The following is a 21,552-nucleotide window of genomic DNA, read 5'->3' on the forward strand; positions in this document are numbered from 1 at the left end:
TTCAAATCCTCTGTTGCTTGTTTCCTCTCCCACCTCGCTGGTTTCACCGAGCAGCCTGCTGAACCATGCCGTCTCCTCATTGATGGTCAGCGCTGATTCACCCTATGTCCCGCAAGTTTGTCTCCCAGACGGTACCAACGGTGTTTCCGTTGGCCAGAACGCAATAAATGCAGTCAACAGCGAGTCAGCCACCTCATCCACCGGGGTTTCCGCTACCCTCACATCTAGTCTGATTAATGTTGGACCTAAACGGTTACACGTTTCCAACATTCCATTCCGCTTTCGAGAAGCAGATTTACGACAGTTACTCGGAGTGAGTGAAAATCACTACTGTTTTCATTGTTTTAGGTCACGTTCACACATTGTTCACTGTAGTGCTGGTCAAGTGACTTGTTCGATCACGTATCACAGCCTTTCGGGTAGTATGGTAGCTAGACACCGAGAGATGATTGTTATTAATGTTTTAAGTACAGTCACGTGCTCGTTGCGAAACGAATTTTTACCTAGTGGGCTGTGACTCGCAACACGTATATGATTCTGCCTTGTAGTTTTTAACAAAGTACTTCACAAACACACACAGATCATTACCTTTCTCATCGCTTTCCAGTCATTTGGTACTATACTGGACGTGGAGATCATATTTAATGAACGCGGATCCAAGGTAGGTTTGCGAAATTTGGCCTACCTTATTCGGTCTACCTTGAAATTGATAGCGTTCCGATGCTTTCAGTGTGGAGCAAAGTTAGCTTTCCGATCCGAATCTCTGAGCGCGGGATTATTTTGCTTTTGACTACGAAGTGGCAAGCTGCTTCAGAAATTTTGTATACGGCGGTCCCTCCGATAAAAAGGCACTCACGGGGAACGGTCCAGTTGGTTGCGTTTGGGGGGTGGTTTGTCGCAGGGCACATATATACCTCAACTTTTCACAATAATCAAATCGACGAATACCCCGGTGCAAGGACTACCCTTATCACCCAAGGAGAAAGTTCGCTAGTGAGCCTTCAACCTACAGAAGCCAACTGAAACTGCGCGAGAGGTTCTCGTTTTGGTCCGACTTGTGAGGGACCTCGTTGTGAATAGCTTCACTCTTTTGTGGGCGTTCCGTCCAACGGGGCACAACTCTAGTGTCGATGCTCTCTAAAGTTGAGTTAATTCGATATGTTTATAGTAAATGTCTGACAGATAATTACACGGATCTACCTCGTGTGGCGTTATCACGCAGTCTACCGAGATTTTCCGGTTGTACCTGATTAGTCCCACTAAAGTGCAAGTTGGAAGTAAACTCTGACCGAGGAGGGGCCGATTTGTCCTTTTTAGTGTTTTCTCCTTCCAAACATAGCCTTAAGTGGTCTCATCTAAAAGGTGGCTTTTGCAGAAGTTAGATTATCCAATCACATATACCGATTTTAGGTCAGATCCTTACTTGACTGGACGATGTAACCTTGTAAATATCTCCCCCGTCAATAACTTCCACTGACAGGTTCGCTGAGTAGTTGGCCCGTCTCAGTTAGTGTTTGAAAGATATCTGGCATTTGCCTCGCTATTTGAAAATGTCTAAATTTCCGAATTTTTTTGAATTTATAAAACAAAGTAGAAACACATTGTCAGTCGTTTCTGCGACAGTTCTGGGCAGCGAGGGATAGTCAACGCATGACATACAGGATGGAATATAAAGAAGTCCTCGAAAGGGTGTTTCTTCTTCGGAAGTATAGGATTATGCCTTGATGGGGGTGATGTTATATATCCTCCAGCAGGGAAGCCTCTGTTCTACGGTGTATCTTGCAGGACTATTAACGTGCAACAGTTTGCGTCATCATATTTTCAAAACGGTGTTTCAAAGAACTCTGTTTTCCTACTCACATATATGAAATCAGAAGCTTTAAGGATGGGCTGAAGAGTTTGAGGATTACTGGTCTACACAAGCATTCAAAACCGCCCCGGGAGTGTAACTAATGTGTTAGCTGTTCTTCAAACTTTGTTGCGTTTTCTCTAGCTAGGTTCGACTTTTTGTTGTTTTTCGCACTGTCAAGTCTCCGCAGCCTAGTAGGCTATTGAACTTTGGTCTGTCTGTTCAATTATGGATGACAAAAATCTATTTTCGAGTCAATTCAGATTAAAAATCGTGTTTAAAAACCGCACCCACGTTGGAAAAAAACTTTTATGTCTTACAATAAGTCAGGTACTTTCTTGGTGCCTTAATTTGAGAAGTTCTAGAGCCACGAAGATTACATCTTGGTCTTCGTTGGGAGGGATACTCGATTCTCATGAATACGTAGAATGATTTTTGTTGGAAATCTGGCAGTAGTATCTTACGTGGTATCAATTTGGAGGCAAAGTTTACAGGACCGAAGTGAAGTGGCATAATTTGGGTGTTTTCTTCCCCGAATGAGGGGGGGCTAATAAATTTGTACTAAAGCGTTATTTTTCACAAAAATTAAAAGTGCAAGCAACATCAACAAACATGAAAACGAGAGAATTTGAAAAAAAAGAACTAATCCAGGGAACTCATGCCGCTGAAAATTTTGTCAATCATGCTAGATAAAAATAGAGATTCCTTTATGAAAATATGGTGCGATATCTCGAATATGAAGCATGAGGTGGCCTCTGTGCAGCAGATTCAGTTGAAGGACATCATAAACAAGAGATTCAGTTGAGTCTCTCGTGAAAACCAATTTGATTTGCAAATGAGTGTAGTTGTGGTAACCAGCCCAACTTGGGTTCAGGTAGAACATAAGGTTGACGGAAACTCGGGGACTGCGCCCAGCTGATGAGCCCCAAGTAGGGCGAACCAGGTCGTGGGCTATCGAAGCGATTTCAGCAATCTTGCGAGTAGTTTCCTTTACGAAAACCTACGGTTCACTCGAAGAGAACAGTAGTGGTAGGATCCAGTCGCAATATTGAATATTCCTTAAGGCCAAGAAAGCGTTATCCCAATCGAGTCTCACGCACCAGGCGCAGACTATCGGTCACATAAGATCAGGTGTGAAAGACACAAGCAAACAGTCCCCACTTGTAAACAGACATGGATCACTGACTGACCCTGGGAGGCCTTAGTCTCACAGCAAATTTGACAGAGTGGAGATAACAGAAGAAACTGTGAGAAATGGCAAGTGTGCCGTGGAACGAAATAGCAGCTTTGCAACTAACGACAGCCAATCTCTATTCGTCAGAGAGAGAGAGAGAGTGCAGTCCAAACGTCCCTTGAGTTCCCCCAAAAAAACCTGTTATGACGAACACCTTATGTAGTTCAACAAGACTTTACTGCATGTACCAAACTTGCCAGCGAAAGGGATGCATGTGCCTGGAGTTCCTTAATCGCCTAAAAAAATCGCTTCGAAGGCCAATGTCACGGAAAGCTCTGGAAGCAAGCAAGCCACAAGCCCGAAAGTGATAAAGCAAACAGCTTCTGTAATTTATTACCATAAGCATTGTCACGAATCCCGTCACCCTATATAGCCATCATCTATCTGGTGCGTATCTAGGACCCGGATATGAAGGTTGAGTTTCTAACGCCAGTCCGAATGACAAATCAATGAGCACACTGCGCGGACAACAGTTCGTCTATTTGCTGCACGGTCACAGTCGGCAAATGTTCGAGACGAGATTTTTTGTAAAATGAGTGTAGAAACTGTGGGAAAACGGAGTTTATGATGATCGATACTTGAAACTGCAACCTTCCGTTCCTCTCGTCAGAGAACAATCTATGAAAGTACAAGACAGGAATGGTTGTAAAAGGAAGTGTCCCATTCGACCGTACGGGGTTAGATTCGGAGCCTGAATGTGGTAAACACCTCCTCAAACGGTGGCGAGATCCCCAGGAGGACGTCTACATTCAACCTGACTCTGGATTGTTCATCAAGAGAAGAACAGAGCACAACTGAATTCTCCTTACAAACGTAGCTCCGCAGCATATGAACTATCTGCCATGCGATCTCCTGTAGTTAGTGGTGCTTGGCATTCAGTTGCCTGCAGTACTCCTTGTACCGTCCCTTGATCCATCTATCACAGTGGGTGCTGTATCTTTTCACATTTTGATCACATATATTCCGGATCACCACAAAGTTGACCCGACAGACAAAGCTCGCACTGGTAACCAGTGTTCCTCGTGCGCTAAGCGTATAGATTGGACGTGTTCATATGTCACGATGCCATGTTGGAACCCTGGAGCAAAATCCCAAGTCCCAGCCTCGGTGACTGAACCTTCAGAGTCAACGTCGAAGATGACAAGGTGCATTTTACGCATTGCTCGAACCAGACACTATAGGTTTCCAAATCCGGACAGAGCATTTAAACAGTTGGTCTCGATATTGCAGGCAAACATTGGTAAAGCGTGTCACACAGCGCAGTCCGCTTCTCACGCAACCGTAATGATTTGTTAGCTAAGTGTAAGGTTGACTTGGACTCAAATCGCGGACAGAAACAGTTGGAACAATCAGGATAAGTCAGTTGGGCGATAAGAACCACGGCGATGGACACGACACAGGCATCGTATGTAACCTTCCTTGTGTAGTGATTGAAACTGGTGCAGGAGCCGCTAGCCGGACCATGTCGTTGATAGTCGAACCTAACCAGTATGGAAACGCCAAACGCGGTGGTTGGTTCCATCATCTTGCATTGTTAAACTCCCTGCTTACGCTGTCCGCGCTATCCGCGCGGAGAATCAGGTCGGTGTGGTGACTGTGTTTCTGTACACTTTACTATCTATGCCATTCTATACATAGGCACTCATTAATAATTTGCGGTGTCTTTGCTTTGCATCGCAGGATAAGTCGTAAGAGAATTTGTACAAATTTCGTAAGCAGAATAGCATATCAACAAGTTTTTCTCTCCCTTGAGTAACCAAACGGCGGGTGCAAATTTCCCGTGAGATTCCGAGCCAAGTAATCTTCAGGTCTTTTTCACAAAAGAAACTACTCACAAGGTTGCTGCAAACTCTTTGACAGTGCACCGGTTTCGCCCTTCTTGGGGCTCATCAGGTAGGCGCGGTCCCCGAGTTTCCATCAACCTTATGTTCTACTTGAACCCAAATTGGATTGTTTTTGAGGAATACACTCATTTGCAAATCAATTTGGTTTTCACGAAGGACTCAACTGAATCTCTTCTCAGTCGGTCACAATAGAACTATCTATAAAAACTCAGGTTTTCTGAACGATCCAACAGGAGTAAAACCAACTTTCACAGTTACAAAGTTATTCTTGGTCCGGTTCCAGTCCGTGGCTACTCTCTGCTGAAGAACACAATTGTCTTGGGACCACACGAGATTCGGAATTCATGTAGGAGAGACCAGGACGTCAAAAATATCGAATACGCACCCCGGCAAACAATACACAGACGAAATGGTACAGATACTGGACAAGACTCGAACCAGTGAGCTCCAGCTTATCGGTTGAGTTCGACAACAATCGAGTTGAGACAATTAATATGGACTTATCGGTTGAGTTCGACAACAATCGAGTGCACACACTCAAGTGCACACCTGTGACGCCGGAAAATGTCTCCGGTATATCAGTTGTCAGCGCACTCGTTCGGAATGTTGGAGGCCACGAGTTCGAGTCTCGTCCTGGGACTTGCTCTATTCGCATTGTATACTTTGGTCCACATTCAAGACTGATGGAATTCACTACATCCGATGTGTCTTATCACTTGGTATTTATTAGAGAGTGCTTGCGTGATTTTTACAAAGTTGAATGCGTCCCCACGCGTGGCGAAGAACTTGTCGAAAATGTTAGATTCTGAGTCTGAGTTTATCTATTCCGCCTTCAATCACCATATATAGTTCCTTAGAGGAACAATGAACCAGGCAGTTTGAACATAGTAATACAGTAATAATGGTCCAGCCGTGGAACCGGTGCCCAGCTACCATTCTACTCGAAGGAATCATGAGGGCCGAGATACTGTCAGGTTGCCTGAGCCTAGACGGTAGCAGTCGAAATGCCGGGGCCGGACTCGAACCGCGGACCTTCCGGTTGGTAGTTTTCCCCTTAAACACTGAGCTCTATCGAGCTCAGGTAACTGCAGTGTGAGCAGGATAGACTGCCTGTAGCCTGATGTCAAAGAAGACTTGTTTCCTGTTTGATAATTAAGCCTTTACTTACTCACTTACCACGTTACACAAAGGGTTGAATTACCGAGCGTTTTCAAGTTCCCAGTAGTATCTGTGAAAGTACGGTTCAACTTTAGAAAACAGAGTAGACCAGACCTTAGTGTCATGACACACTTCGCCGTTCAACCCACATGAAGTGATCGATATCCTCATTTCATCGGGTTTGTACTCCAGTCGAAGTTTTCTACCAACCCTCTTTCACACGACCAGGAATTGCGCGTGTACAACTAAACTAGAGGAAGAAGCGGAATTTGTTTTTGAAAATGGTCCTGGAACATAAAGGAAAGTGTTTTGTGCTATACACGGTAGCGACCCATTCAGGCGCCTCGTATGTTAAGACAGACCATTCACCTCTGAACTGATCCGACATCACGGCCAGGTTGCCTCTCAACTGCGAACTGGGTGTCCGAACTCCTCGTATGAGGTCACCTGAAGCTGCGTTGACATCCACGTTGGCAGAACTTGTTGACATATTCCATGGAGAGTAGCGGAGAAACTTCTAGAGAGCGTGTCACTAGCCAGCCAGGATCGATCACACGAATTCCGAGACCATCGATTGCTTGGCGCGCGGTTCATCGATTTGTCAGAATCCAAATGAAAGTGACCGTTGGTGCTCTGTGTACAAAGTTTGAACCTACGGAGCTCTCATCCGAATCACTTGCTAGCCGTTGGCAACCGGTCTCTAATCAAAAGAACCCAGAAGACGATCAGAAATGCCTTTTGCATTTGACCGTAATGAACAGGTTGTGTAGTGAATATACACTCATTTGCAAACTAATTTGATTTTTTCGAGAGACTCACCTGGAACCCAGCTGAATCTCTCGTTTGGGATGTCCTCAGGCAACAATGTGCTGCACCAGGCCGCCTCATGTTTCTGTCGCTACGCTATTCGAGATATCGCGATACATGTATATCTTTGCAATGTACTACTCATAAGGTTGCTGTCGACGGATTTTCAGCAACCTTATGAGTAGTACATCACAAAGGTTGTGTAGTGCTTGTACCATGTATTGTTTTGTTCCAGGCACCAACTGTTCACGAATCCTGTATGCCAAATGTCTCGTGGGCGAAATGTGGTTACAGCGCGAATTTACTGACCGGAAAGGTCCGTGGTTCGACTCCGACCTCCGCCTCTCGACTTCCCCTGTCTAGGCTTGGGCAACCTGGCAGTATCTCAGCCCTTATGCCTCCTTCGTGTGTCATGGCAGCTAGGCTTTAATGTCTCGTGTTATGAGCAATATGTGTGATGGCGGTCTTTGTGCAGTACTTCGGGTTAAGTAATACCATTATATGTTCAGGATTAGATCTGTAAATGGTTCAGCTGTAGCACCCTTTCGGTGGCTAACTGCCATGTCATCACCAGAAAGCACGAGGGCTGAGATATTACCAGGTTGCCCAAGCCTAGACAGGATCGAGAGAGATGCCGGGGCCGGACTCGAACCGCGGACCTTCCGGTTGGTAGTTTTGTCCCTTAAACATTGAGCTCTATCGAGCTCAACTGCAGTGTGAGATACTGTCAGGTTGCCTGAGCCTAGACGGTAGCAGTCGAAATGCCGGGGCCGGACTCGAACCGCGGACCTTCCGGTTGGTAGTTTTGTCCCTTAAACACTGAGCTCTATCGAGCTCAGGTAACTGCAGTGTGAGCAGGATAGACTGCCTGTAGCCTGATGTCAAAGAAGACTTGTTTCCTGTTTGATAATTAAGCCTTTACTTACTCACTTACCACGTTACACAAAGGGTTGAATTACCGAGCGTTTTCAAGTTCCCAGTAGTATCTGTGAAAGTACGGTTCAACTTTAGAAAACAGAGTAGACCAGACCTTTGTGTCATGACACACTTCGCCGTTCAACCCACATGAAGTGATCGATATCCTCATTTCATCGGGTTTGTACTCCAGTCGAAGTTTTCTACCAACCCTCTTTCACACGACCAGGAATTGCGCGTGTACAACTAAACTAGAGGAAGAAGCGGAATTTGTTTTTGAAAATGGTCCTGGAACATAAAGCCAGACCAATAAAGGAAAGTATGTTGTGCTATACACAGTAGCGACCCATTCAGGTGCCTCGTATATGTTTTTGAAAATGGTCCTGGAACATAAAGGAAAGTGTTTTGTGCTATACACGGTAGCGACCCATTCAGGCGCCTCGTATGTTAAGACAGACCATTCACCTCTGAACTGATCCGACATCACGGCCAGGTTGCCTCTCAACTGCGAACTAGGTGTCCGAACTCCTCGTATGAGGTCACCTGAAGCTGCGATGACATCTACGTTGGCAGAACTTGTTGACATATTCCATGGAGAGTAGCGGAGAAACTTCTAGAGAGCGTGTCACTAGCCAGCCAGGATCGATCACACGAATTCCGAGACCATCGATTGCTTGGCGCGCGGTTCATCGATTTGTCAGAATCCAAATGAAAGTGACCGTTGGTGCTCTGTGTACAAAGTTTGAACCTACGGAGCTCTCATCCGAATCACTTGCTAGCCGTTGGCAACCGGTCTCTAATCAAAAGAACCCAGAAGACGATCAGAAATGCCTTTTGCATTTGACCGTAATGAACAGGTTGTGTAGTGAATATACACTCATTTGCAAACTAATTTGATTTTTTCGAGAGACTCACCTGGAACCCAGCTGAATCTCTCGTTTGGGATGTCCTCAGGCAACAATGTGCTGCACCAGGCCGCCTCATGTTTCTGTCGCTACGCTATTCGAGATATCGCGATACATGTATATCTTTGCAATGTACTACTCATAAGGTTGCTGTCGACGGATTTTCAGCAACCTTATGAGTAGTACATCACAAAGGTTGTGTAGTGCTTGTACCATGTATTGTTTTGTTCCAGGCACCAACTGTTCACGAATCCTGTATGCCAAATGTCTCGTGGGCGAAATGTGGTTACAGCGCGAATTTACTGACCGGAAGGTCCGTGGTTCGACTCCGACCTCCGCCTCTCGACTTCCCCTGTCTAGGCTTGGGCAACCTGGCAGTATCTCAGCCCTTATGCCTCCTTCGTGTGTCATGGCAGCTAGGCTTTAATGTCTCGTGTTATGAGCAATATGTGTGATGGCGGTCTTTGTGCAGTACTTCGGGTTAAGTAATACCATTAACGGATGATTCACTTGGGAGTTAGCTGAGTCTCCCGTTCAAACCAAATGGATGTGCAGAAAAGAAAACTGGTTTCGATGACTGCTCCTGAGAGTGAGATAATCACGCGTTCCCGCTGACCTAAAACGTCGAGAGGGCTTTATCCAGAATAATGGTTCAATTCACTGAGGTGGAAAAACACCCTGTGTCATTCTGGGATGAGCCAGACACGGAGACCATGAGAGTCAAAACGATAAATTATGGTAGTGAGCAATGCTGAAGTTTGCTGTCCAGACGAATGATAAAATCTCAGCTCAATCAGGAATAGACTAGTCTTTCCCAGCAGGATTCTTGAATATTACATGATTTGATTACATGGTGACTGGGAAGAACTGGTCACTGTGAACCGCATCGATTCCATCCACTGTTTGCAATAATCTGGAATATCGATAAGTCAAATTCATTCATTGCTAATCGATCATGAGGTTGTCGGTCTGTTTTCGAGTCAGTTGCCAAACTAGGCGGAAAGTCAAACTGATCAATTAACTACTCTGTTCATTCCTGAACGGGCATGAATGATTAGAAACGATTTGAACTACTCTGCTCTCCCGACTTGATGCCTCAGAAATGGGTTGTGCTGACAACCGAATTCTGTTGGTCTCTGACACATCCCACGAAGCATACTGATGGACCTCGACTCGGTCTGATTGGTCTACAGCCCGGGCATTTCGCAATCGTTGGTGGGAACTTCGCACTTTCCAGAAGCTGACATTTCGTTCAGCTTGGTGACTAACTAGGTCTTGTTTCATGCACCTCATGAATTCATTATACATAACGGTGTCTTGATGGTCACAGACTCCCTTGCGATTTTTTTCGTTTCACTCACTGATACTGCGGTGAGTGTTTTTGTCTTGTGATTTTATGTGCCATTTTTCGCCTGACTAATGTCCAACGCATCTGAAATTTCTCCCGGAGCTAAAATATGACATGTCGAGTTGTCAAGTTACCTGCAAAACCTGTATTTTGGAATCTACATTACGCAAGTTCAGCCTTTAATTTTTTTGAATGATGGAATTCAGTTTTGATGTCAAACGACACTCGGTACCTACTTGGTTAGATACGTTAATCAAGCAATTAAGACGAGATAGTAAGGGAGAGTTCCAACTAGAATCTTGGAGAGTTGAAGGTTATGACGAGACTGGATGTGCGAGTCCGAACGAGTACTGTCGTTGGATGCGGAAACTTGAACTAGCAGAAACATTTGAACAAGATGAATGCTTCGGGGACTAGAAAACAACCGATTCTGGGAAACTTTTCTGCGATAGATCTCGAGGAGAAGGTAAAGAGCGGAACTACGGTGGATAATGCCTATCAAATGGTTCATCTTCAAAGATGTACCAAACTTGGTCCAACCCCAGAAGTTACCACTACAAGACAAAGAACAAAGATTTAGAGGGGAATAAACTGCGCATGTCTTTAATCGATGAGGGGCAGTCTGCTTGGAAGTGACTATTTCGGAAGTGGCTTGAGCAGGTTATTTCTTTTAGATACACAACATCAAAGTTCTTCTATCTAGCAGAGCATTTACCACTGGAATGTACTTTAGGAGATATACTTAATTACCATGCTTTCTAATGCGTGCTTTCTCTAGTGTAAACTAATTCACTGTTCCCCGGTGGAAGTTGACAAGCGGGTGAGCGATTCACGGTCTGGATCAATTCTAGAGGTCCACTTGAGACAGCTTCTTGTTTGTTTCACTTTCAGGTTCGCCCAAATTGCTTGTTGGGGGCTGATCACTAAACAATGTGGTCAAACAAACTGATGGTAGTATGATTAGAATAAAATAAAACGCGCGCTTATGTGTGCACTTCGTGGGGCCCTACTTCAGAGACGTAGAGGCGTATGGCTAAAAATGATTTCATTCACCCCATTGACTCATTTATGCATTAGGAGATTGTACGAAGTGAGATTCGGTTGGTAACTGTCCGGTGCAGGTAAACGAAATTTCCGTTATTACTGCCGGAATCTACGAGGCTGACAAGGTTTCTTTGTCAACGTAAGAATATGCTGTTTCATGGGGTATCTGGGGCACGATAGTTGTCCTGCTGTCTTTGGGTAGAACCCAGTAGGATTTCGTTTGGTTTCTGGAAGCAAATATGAATAGAAAATCCCACCTAGGATGGAACAGCTGAACTTCGGAGGCGTTCCGGAAAAAACACATCACTTCCTCATTTAAAGTACCCAGTCAGATGTTTCGCGCTGTGGGACGGCCAGTATACTGATTCACTGAATTTTATTTGCTACTCATATTCGTTGAAATTAGTGACCCTTCTCCTAAATGTGTTAGGTGCGTTGCCTCAATGAGAGCATTGCCATAAAGTTCGCATAGATACTGAAGTTTCTTATCGGGTAAACTACCACAGAGTGTTGGAGAACTTTAGGTGATTTTCATTCCTGCAGGTCGCATCTTGTCAAATGCTTTTTTAATGAGACTGTACAGTGCAGTGCGTGAGTATTCTAAGTTTGGGATTTATAGCAGTAGGATAAGTTGGACCTAAGCAACTTCTCATGTACACTACAAAGCGCTAAGCGGTTTTCAGAGATCCAACGCAAAATCCAGTTCACTTGCTCTGTGGTAAGTTATCAAGAACTTGCTTAAGCACTCAAAATTTCCGCCATTTCCCGACTTGCTCAGATTCTCTAACATGTTATGCGTTCGCACAAGAGCTGGGAATCTTACTGCACCCAAACGTCAATGCTCCCTCTTGGCTCCCTACTATGAGGTCTTGGGACCGTGAAGAGTAAGGGTAGTGGGACATACTTGTACCTGAATCTTCTCAAGCCATCGTTTCGCTTTGTGTCTGGGATTTGGGCTGTGTGGTGGCGTGCCGTCGGAATTTCCACACGTCCGCAATCGGTAGCCAATAGAAAGGGCAGCCGGTTTTGGAGCGCGAAACCTATTGGTTGAAACGAATCAATCGACACCCGTAGCATATTGATCAATTTACACGATTAATCGGCTGTGCAAAAAAAAAACCGCTTGCAGCCGGTACGGTTTCTGATAATAAATTATGTATATATGGTTTTGTTGAAATGTTGAAAGATGTGCAGATCAGCGTTCGGGCCTCAGCAGTCTAATCGATTAAACTTGTGGTTTTCCTTGTTCTCTTATAACAATGGAGGTAGATAAAATGAAAGTGAGGGCACGTAGACACATGGGTGAAATCTAACCGTATCACATTGAACTACCCTATTACATTGTTTTTATGTAAACAAGTGAAAATATTTCCAGGACTGACCGCATCAATCGTTTGCTGTTATTCCAGTCTTTGACCTAGGTTGTCCGGAAACTAGAAACCACGAGCATCATCTTCATACTCGACGATATTCCACAAATGAGTAAGGTGGTTGCCACAACGGTGTACGGATGTGTTCTAAAGCTGCATGACGGGATCCGTTATCCTCCTTGAGCATGCATTGATTTGTTGTGACTTCGTCTCTCCTCTCTCTCTCTATCTCTCACCGGCTGTCTCCGGTACTCTGTGCTCACATGCCAATTTTAGGACCTAGATAGGTTTTACGCTGCTTTTGATCATGAAGATACACAAGTTCGAACAGCAGCGTGTATTCCATCCCTATACTCCATGTCCTTGCCAAACTTTGGGAGTTTGGAAACCGCTTGGCTAAAAAGCCCTCCTCTTCGTCTTTTCCATTATCTTTTCTTTGCCTCGTCGTGTTTCCGTGGCTCATGCTAATCTTAGCTGCACTGGCAATGTCATGAGAGCGCACCTTTTCGAATGAATAGTATATGCATTATTGTTCACTACTTGTTTTGACCGGTAGTAGTATGCGTAGTGTGTCTCACGTTACGGGGAGTTATGGTATGCCACACTTGTTTGAATAGTGCGTGAGTGAATTAGCGATGTGAATGCGGTTGTTCGGTGTTTTTCTGAATGTAGCTTTGCGTCTAACCATGAGATGAGAGGATTATTCGCCAAGTCTAATTGGCTTGCAACTGTTCCGTGGGTGACATTACGGAACCCTTCTGAACCAGAGTTAGAGGAATTTCGGAGTAAATTAAGTAATTTTTCCCAATAAAGAGCCAATTCTTCTTCCGCGTGGCACAAAAATGAGCCTTTAGGGTATAAGTTCTTAGGCTTTTTGTATGGACAACGAAGGCGAGGCAGTCTGGTTTCTAACAAGTGACTACATTTAAGTGAAATCTCAACTGACGATACCATGATCGCTTTGTCGAAATATTCATGGAGGTTGGTCATTCTTCGGCCATACAGATGCGACCTCATATTGTGGCCAGAATTTCACAGAAGGTAATCCTCTCCAGCCTCCAAACGTATTGATGAATGTGATTGTTGGTCGAGTCTTCTCGGTCCATTGAAAACTTAGCGAGATGCTTTCATATTTCTGCATGAGATTACATTTGTCTGATCAAGCACCGCGCACTTAACGCACTGTTTTAGCTGCGGAGTAATTTGATTGGCGAATGCAAAAAGTGAGTTCTGCAGCTCCGAAGCTTTGTCGTGGATACTTTTCCCCATTTAGAGTCCGAGTGAATCTTAAGGAGATGCGGAAACTGACCGGCATGCTAACGAATGCGATGTCTACCATACTGGCCCTTTTAGATATCGCTACGTTGAAGCCCGTACTTCGGCATTCGGTAGAAAGTTTGTATATGCGCGTACAATACTGATTCGTCATGGAGTACACAAAGCACTGCCTTTTCCACATCTTTTGTCAACCTGATTTTTCAGATCATTTTTCAAGAACTCTTTTTATGGCCGGATAATCGGGTTATCGTCGCTGCCTGTTTTTCATCCGGGAATCTTTGTCGTGCCGAGGGATCCGTGTCGTACAGTGCATGCAAATGTTTTTGATCTGACCGCGAACTGTGGAAAAACCGAGATTTCGTGTTTCCGGCTAAAAACGATGTGACCTATTCGATTGTGGGCATCGTTTATTCGAATCAGGTTATCAGGGATCTCTCATGTAGTATAAGAATTTTAGCAGTTTCTTGGTGGCTCAAGGTGAGGAAGACTGTACTTGGCTGAGAGCCCTTGAGCGGTGTAACCTTCAGGTTCCACATTTGCTTGATTTACGAGAGCTGCCGCACAAACTCTCTGGCTGCGGGTGGGTATTTGATCGATTTCAGGCATCTATGGGTCATCCAAACTACCATTTGGAATTCCAACGAAGCGCTCAACCACGACTCATCTCATCCCTCACCTCAGATCCGATTGCATGTACCTCGTTTTGATTTGTGTTGCATACCACACCCCTAAAACGTCATTGCCACACGCCGCCTACTTGTGAAGTCACGGGCGCACGCGAGCACACAAGAACCGGTTATGGGCTAATGATTTTTGCACTTTGCATCTGTTCGGTATACCCACACTGGACCTTTTCGCTGCAATCAAATTCTATGTTCTGACCCTGTTCGTCTTCTGAATCCACCAGCGCCCGCGCACGACACTCTGTTTGTCCCTCCCTCTCTCTCTGTGTTGTCTACAGTTTGAATGAAAAGAACAGAAACAAAACAAGATTTATACTGGTAATACTACCATCGTTTCCAGTCCTGCTATCATTATCATGATTACATAACCACTGTTCTGCGTTGCGTCGTTTGCGGTTTGCCGTTTTGTCTGGATAATATCTATCAGTCTCTTTCCTCGGACGATCCTTCCAAATTAGACGACTGTTGTCTGGATTAACCGATCTAACTGGATGCCACTTTTTGGGTTGACTAAACTAATTGGCATCGCTCTCTTGCTTTGTCACACGGTGTCACCAGGGTTTTGGATTCGTCACATTTGCGACAAGTGAGGAGGCCGATCGCGCTCGAGAGAACCTCAATGGCACGGTCGTTGAAGGAAGAAAGATCGAGGTTTGTAAAGTGTCTGTATTTTTCCTCTTAGTGCTAGTTATCTGATTCAATTCAGGTGTTTCTTTAGGTTAAACGTAATCCGGGCCAACAAAATGAGCGGACGGAATGGACGGGAAACGCTATGTCAGCCATCTTTTATAGAATATTTTACTGATTTGAGTAGAACTTACTTACTACTTATGAGTAGTACATTATAAAGATCTACTTACATTTGAGTTTGAAGGTATAGACATCCTAAGATGAATGCAATAGCCTGGCACTACGTTGTTCCCCGTCCACGCTTTCCTTTGGCCTTAAAGGTAAGCAAGCAAACTTTTTGGTTGCAAGGTAGTGAGGTACCAGTGTCCATGGCGATTTTGGTGCTCGTGAAAATGTAAATGATCAAAAAACATCCGAAACAAATTTCCTATGTTGACTTCCACCGCAGTACTATGTTGAGTGTTCGTCCCTTGTACTTGATCACTGTAGAGTCACACTACCATTGCTCGCCCATCTCGAAACACCGTCCAACGAGTCGAATGTTGTTCCCCCCTGCCTCCTTCAAAATGGCGCATACTTTGAGGTGGACAACGTATAATTTGGCAGAAAGGTGTGAAAGAGACCACGAAGAGTTTGGGTGTTGTCAGTGCATTACGCCCTTCAGGATAGGGTCCACGTGGCCCCTCCTTCGCTTGGATGGATACATTGGAAGAAATGGAGGCTGATCGGTGTCAGTGGCGATCGTGTTGTCAGTTTCTTTCCAGATCGTCTGATTGAGCGCTTGGAGGTGTAGGCATCTGGGAGTGCTTGACATAGGCCAGCACTAAGTCCCCGCTCTCAGCCACTCTTTTCTATCTTCCCTTCACTCTAAGGCTTGAAGGATAACTAGATGAATTTCATGGCTCTATGATAGTGAAGCATGAATATCCCGTCTCTGATGATGATGACGATGATCGTTGCTTGGATTCTCACACTGTTGTCAAAAAAACTAAATGAGACTGTTCGCGATTATAGGGGCTCATCGATAGTCCATGGAATGCTGTGATTCAGGCTGAATACTCTTGTATACAACTCTCAAGAGGCAATTGGCCTCAGTTTCACAGTGCTGCCGTTGAACGCCTCCTATATATAATATATATATATATCCCTCTGTGGAGTTTAGCTCCGGACAGAAACAAACCCTGCGGCGTGCCATTCTCGTAGGTTGATTTTTGACCAACCTGTCCTGCTTTTCAGGGCGTTTTATTCATAACCGAATTGGTTCACCTAGGTATAACACACTACTTATGAGGTTTCTGTAAACCCTTCGACTACCCGTGGCGGGTTTTGCCCTCGTTGGGGCTAATTAACACTAGTGTGCAAATGAGAACATAAGGCAAATCAGTTTACTTGCTGTTGGCAACTGAGTTGTAATCTCAGCCTGTCACCCAGTTTTATTTTCACTGGCCTCATGAAATCACATAAACAGACAAACACAGACTTCCTTAAAATGTCGTGGTATATCACGAAGCAAGCAAGTACGCTACTGTTGCCAGGTAGCGCCATGGGTTGCATTCCTGAATGGGGGTGATTAGCCTCGTTTTCCTGAGGCAAATGAAAAATTGGTTCCAGCTCTCCGCGATCGAACAATTCGTTTTTTTGCAAACGTTGATCTGCCGTTTTTGCCGTCAGATGCACGGCTTTGCGCCAAGCAGACGAATACTTTCTCTTGTACCTCTGAAAATCATTCATTTATCAGTCTTGTAGACCAGTCATGGATCATCAAGGTGCGGTGGGTTTCGACAGGTAGGTGCAACTGACAGCTTGTTTGGCAGTAACTCAATCCTGGTCTGTCGTGCAGCTGTGCAGGCCGAATTCTCTAATCGATCGGTCAACCACACGAATACAAGTTCTGGCAGTGTACACTGCTTGTCACGCGATCTTCCGAGATATTATCCGGATGAATAGCTGTACACGATGACACCACAGTACCGTGGTTCTCTAATTTGTGCGGCAGTCTGGTTCACCGGGACAATCTTTGCCAAGGTTGAAGGAACATAGCAGGTTATGAAGCAAAATAACATAAACGAGAGATCCATCTGGGATTCAGTTGAGTCTTTTGTTAAAACTTAATGAGTTTGCAAATGAGTGCATTTCAGAAATCCGGTCATTGTATTTAAGTTCGACAAGTATCTGTAGTACTCACTCTTTATAGTATATTCCTCAGCTTAGTTCTCGGTTTGAGCCTCCCAAGTTAGTCTGGGTGCGGCATTGGCAACCGGCATTCGGCCATGATTGGCTGTTGGGTCCAGACATTCGACCAATCAGATCTCAGCTTGATGCCGGACCGGCAAGCGTCCAGAATTTTCGGCCAGTCTTGGGTGGGATAGGCCTCTCGACCGTAGTAGCACCTGAATGCGAGCGGTAAAACAGTATGGAATTCCGCCTAACACCTTTAAAGCGCAGCACCTTTTCCTACCGTTCATTACGGTTTTTTTAAACGATATTAAAACGGCAGAAATACATCCATGAACTTTTTATCTCATCCATGGATTGAAAAAGCCCTTTGATTGTCGAATCGACGATACATTAAAGGAGCCATTTGCATAGGTTTAAATGAACACCAGCGACGCTAGACATTCAACTGAGAGTTGAAATCGCTATGTAATGCATATTATGTAACTCTGTGCCAATTTCTGGGCTTCAGTATGGTTTTTGAATTTTAACGTTGATTTTCTCCCATCTCTGCACAGATTAACAATGCAACTGCGCGTGTAATGACAAAAAAGAAGTCTGAAACGCCCACCTCATTACGAAGTGAGTGATCAATGTTTAGTTTCAACGCCGTCATCACCTGAACATATTAGTTGCGTTGCCCGATGAATTGTTATAGAGAATAACAGCAAACATTTTGGGAGGCCACACCTGCAAAGACTGACCAGCTGAACCCACTTTTAAGTGTCTAAAGAGAGCCTAGAGAGAGTCATTGACGAAAGCCGAAGTGCGTGAAATTCCGCCACAATTATTGTGGACGCATTTTTGCATGCACATCAATCGCATTTGAACAGTATTCCACCCTGTCCTAGTGCAGTTATTCTGTCCTTCTTGTTAGAGCTCATCAACAGTGAATACTCTTGACCTTGCGGGGTTGTATGCACAAGGGCTGTGATATTTCTAGGTCGCCCGAGATAGAAGATAGATAGAAGCAATCGAAATGCCGACGTTAGGCTCGAACAATTGACCTTTCGGCCAGTAAGATCGCGCCCAAACCACTCAGCTCTCTTGAGCTGTACGGAGAGTAAACTCTATAAAGAATCTTCTTTCTGGACCAGGTCGATTCAAACCTAAGTAGATTTCAAAGTCTCTGTTCGAAAACAAAACCTTTTTTCTTATAATTTCGCGGTTAATAAGCCGGCGCGTGACTACTGGACAAGAATGTTTCACCGTAGGAGAGCACGTGGTACTTGGTGATCGATTGTGACCACCTTGATTATTGATCGAGTGAACACAAGGTAGATGTTATCCATGAACAACGAACAGAGATAACTATCCCTGGTAGCTCACACCCAACTTGGATTCCCATGAGTGATGTTTGGAATTCCGAAAGCTTGACTCCAATTTAAAGGGTCATGAATGATTTCAACAGCATCTGAATCTTAAAAAAATTCCACACCGACCAGATTTTACACTGAATCAGAGTATATGGCTGGTGCATAAGTTTGAGTGTCCTCAATCAGCCTCAGCCCATAGTATTCGACCGTTTTCATCCGAAACCCCACAGACGAATAACTAAGCTTATCTCTTTAGTTCCATGGAGAGCTACTACTTCGATTTATTCCCCGGTGGCAGCGCTTGTTCTCCTCTTCCTCCTATCCCTCATAATCATCATCATCATCATCATCTGTAAGAAACGCCTACTTATCGTACAGTGATTGTAGCTGCCATAGTTCTGTTTACAAACAGAGAGGGCAGGTTACTGCGCATTGGAGGTGGAAGCTGGCATAATTGCTGCGTAAATACAGGGTTGTCAGTGGATTTCTAAGTGGGGAGATAGGGAAAGGAGCAATGTATTGAAGGCAATAGCTTGGATGCATAAGCGCCATTGAGGGCGCGCTCCTGCCTCATATGTAGGGACACGCACGAATACTTATGTTGTCAATTAAACGGAATGATAAGATCGGTTAACTTTATGCCACAACAGGATTTTAGAGAGTTTATCTAAGTAAAGGGATATTTCTCGCATCCTATATTTCTTTGCGTTTGAAAATCAGCTTTTATCACTTCGGAAAGTGATTAGGAGGTTTGCGAAAATGAATTATTTTGCATACTGCAACTTTCCCACTAGACAATTTAGTGCCTCTGATATTGACTTAAACTCAGAACTAGTATTGCGTTTTATAAATCCCACACCCACCAGTCTACCCAGATCTGGGTAGTTCCCGTGGAGGAGTTTAAGTACCATTTTGGAGTCGATGCGAGTGACCGTTCCTCAGGGGAGTTCCACCTTGAAGGAAAGAGGAGTCACCACCAGTGAGAGCTTGTAAAACGGACAAGAATTTAGCAGTCGTAGTGAGTACTATTTGATCTGATTTTCGTTCGTAACACAACCCTCTGATGTATCAAAGATCCAAATATTTGGTAGAATAACCTGAGGTAGTTGCAAACTTAGATAAATATCGATTTTAATCATGGGGGCGCATCCATGGCTTTAGTAACAATGCTTCTGTCTAACGTAGTTACTTCAGTCGTGTCATTTTACAGAAAAGAGCTTTGCGGTTTTGATTTTGTGTTCCTATGGATCCTGTGAAACCTGAATTATCATTACAGCCTCCACTACCGTTCGGGGAGTTCGGACACTGGTTCCAAGTACAACTGCAGCGTTGGCCGCTGTGATTCGAAACGCTGCTGGCTTGAACGCTGGCCTGCCAATTGCACCCATACCTGCCACTGGTGGCTTATCTCTTGGTGTGCAAGGACTGGGAAACCTACTTCAAGGTCACACTCAAGCTTCTCTCGCAGCAGCGGCCGCGGCCAATCCGGTATTGGCTAGTTTTGGTGCACTTCCTGGCGGTTCGTCGGTTACCCCAAATCACGCGTTGTTGGCCGCTGCCTTGGCTTCTGCTGCGCCTCAAACTGCGCATTATAATCCTGCAGCCACCGCTGCACTCTATTTGGCCGGTTCCGATCCAAATATGGCGGCCTGGTTGGCTGCTGCGATAAATGGCGGCTGTTTGAACAGTGCAGCTGGATGTGCTACTGCCAACCCACCCACAGCTACAATTCCCGGATTTGGCACGCAGTCGCAATCCATGGGTTTGATGAACTCTCTCGCCGCAATGGGGGTTATTCCGCATACATCACACGTTTTGGCTCCTACAGCGAACACGCCGCTTGTTGCCAATCCACTGGTAAGTTCATCTGACGGAATTCATCGAATGAAGTGAACAGTGTGAATAATTTGGACGTGTAGGCCGTCGTAAATGTTATCTTCTCGCCAGGAGACCAAAGCCGACTTCCAAAAATAGCAGGTAATCTGCGGTGGTTGCAAGTGCTATCCGCGTGGATGGTGGGCAATGTATCTGATGAAAATATGGACATTTCGTATGAAGCCGGTGCACTCCATTTTTGTTGCGTCAGCAACGTTGATTGAAGTTGGGGAAACATTTCACTGCAAATGAGTAAATGTCCGACGTTACCTAAACCATGCGATCGGGGAAAGAAGTTAGGTGATATGAATGTCGAGAAATACGCTCATTTTCAAATCAACTTGGTTTTCACGAGGGAGTCAACTGAATTTCTCGCTTATGATATTCTACAACTGAATGTGCTGCGCACAGGCCGCCTCATGATACAGTTGGCACGAGATTTGAGATATCGCAGTATATTTTTATAAAAGAAACTACTTACAAGGTTGCTGAAAACTGTTCGACAGCCCACGACCGGTTGTGCCCTTCTTAGGGCTCATATACTGCGATATCTCAAATCTCGTGCCAACTGTATCATGAGGCGGCCTGTGCGCATCACATTTAGTTGTAGGATACCATAAACGAGAGATTCAGTTTAGTCTCTCGTGAAAATCAAATTGATTTGCAAATGAGTGTATTTCTCGAAAATAGTCCAATTGGGGTTCAAGCAGAACGTAGAGCTGACGGAAACTCGGGGGCTACGGCCAGCTGATGAGCCCCAAGAATGGCGAAACCGGTCGTGGGCTGTCGAAGCGATTTCAGGAACATTGTAAGTAGTTTCCTCTGCGATACAAATGTCTTCATAGACATTTCCGAACTTCGTCTCATCACCAAAAAGATGGCATACTCAAAGGCTCAATTTTTAAAACCGCACATCGATATTTCGCATCAGCTTTAGATTTTCCTTAAATTTTTCAAGTCAGTAATTCAGTAGCTCGTGCTGTTGTCAACAAATCTTTAGAATATCGATTTTTCTTTGAATGTTTTTGACTTATTATTTGGTCACTAGCTAGAGGTTAGTGTGTCCTTTTTAGCGAATGTAC

General features: G+C 44.7%; 1 protein-coding gene across 1 annotated transcript in view; it reads left to right on the forward strand.

The window, feature by feature from the left end:
- Window positions 1-19: 19 nt before the first annotated feature.
- Window positions 20-21,552, forward strand: part of T265_06888 (hypothetical protein) — a gene marked incomplete at both ends in the record, with an annotated part of 36,128 nt that continues 14,595 nt past the window's right edge. Inside the window, 4 exons of the mRNA XM_009172276.1 lie at window positions 20-313; window positions 608-661; window positions 17,798-17,861; window positions 19,872-20,452. Coding sequence (XP_009170540.1) covers window positions 83-313; window positions 608-661; window positions 17,798-17,861; window positions 19,872-20,452 — 930 coding nt within the window. The remainder of the gene's footprint in view (window positions 314-607; window positions 662-17,797; window positions 17,862-19,871; window positions 20,453-21,552) is intronic.

The sequence above is a fragment of the Opisthorchis viverrini genome (assembly GCF_000715545.1).
Source record: "Opisthorchis viverrini unplaced genomic scaffold opera_v5_150, whole genome shotgun sequence".
Taxonomy (NCBI): Eukaryota; Metazoa; Platyhelminthes; class Trematoda; order Opisthorchiida; family Opisthorchiidae; genus Opisthorchis; species Opisthorchis viverrini.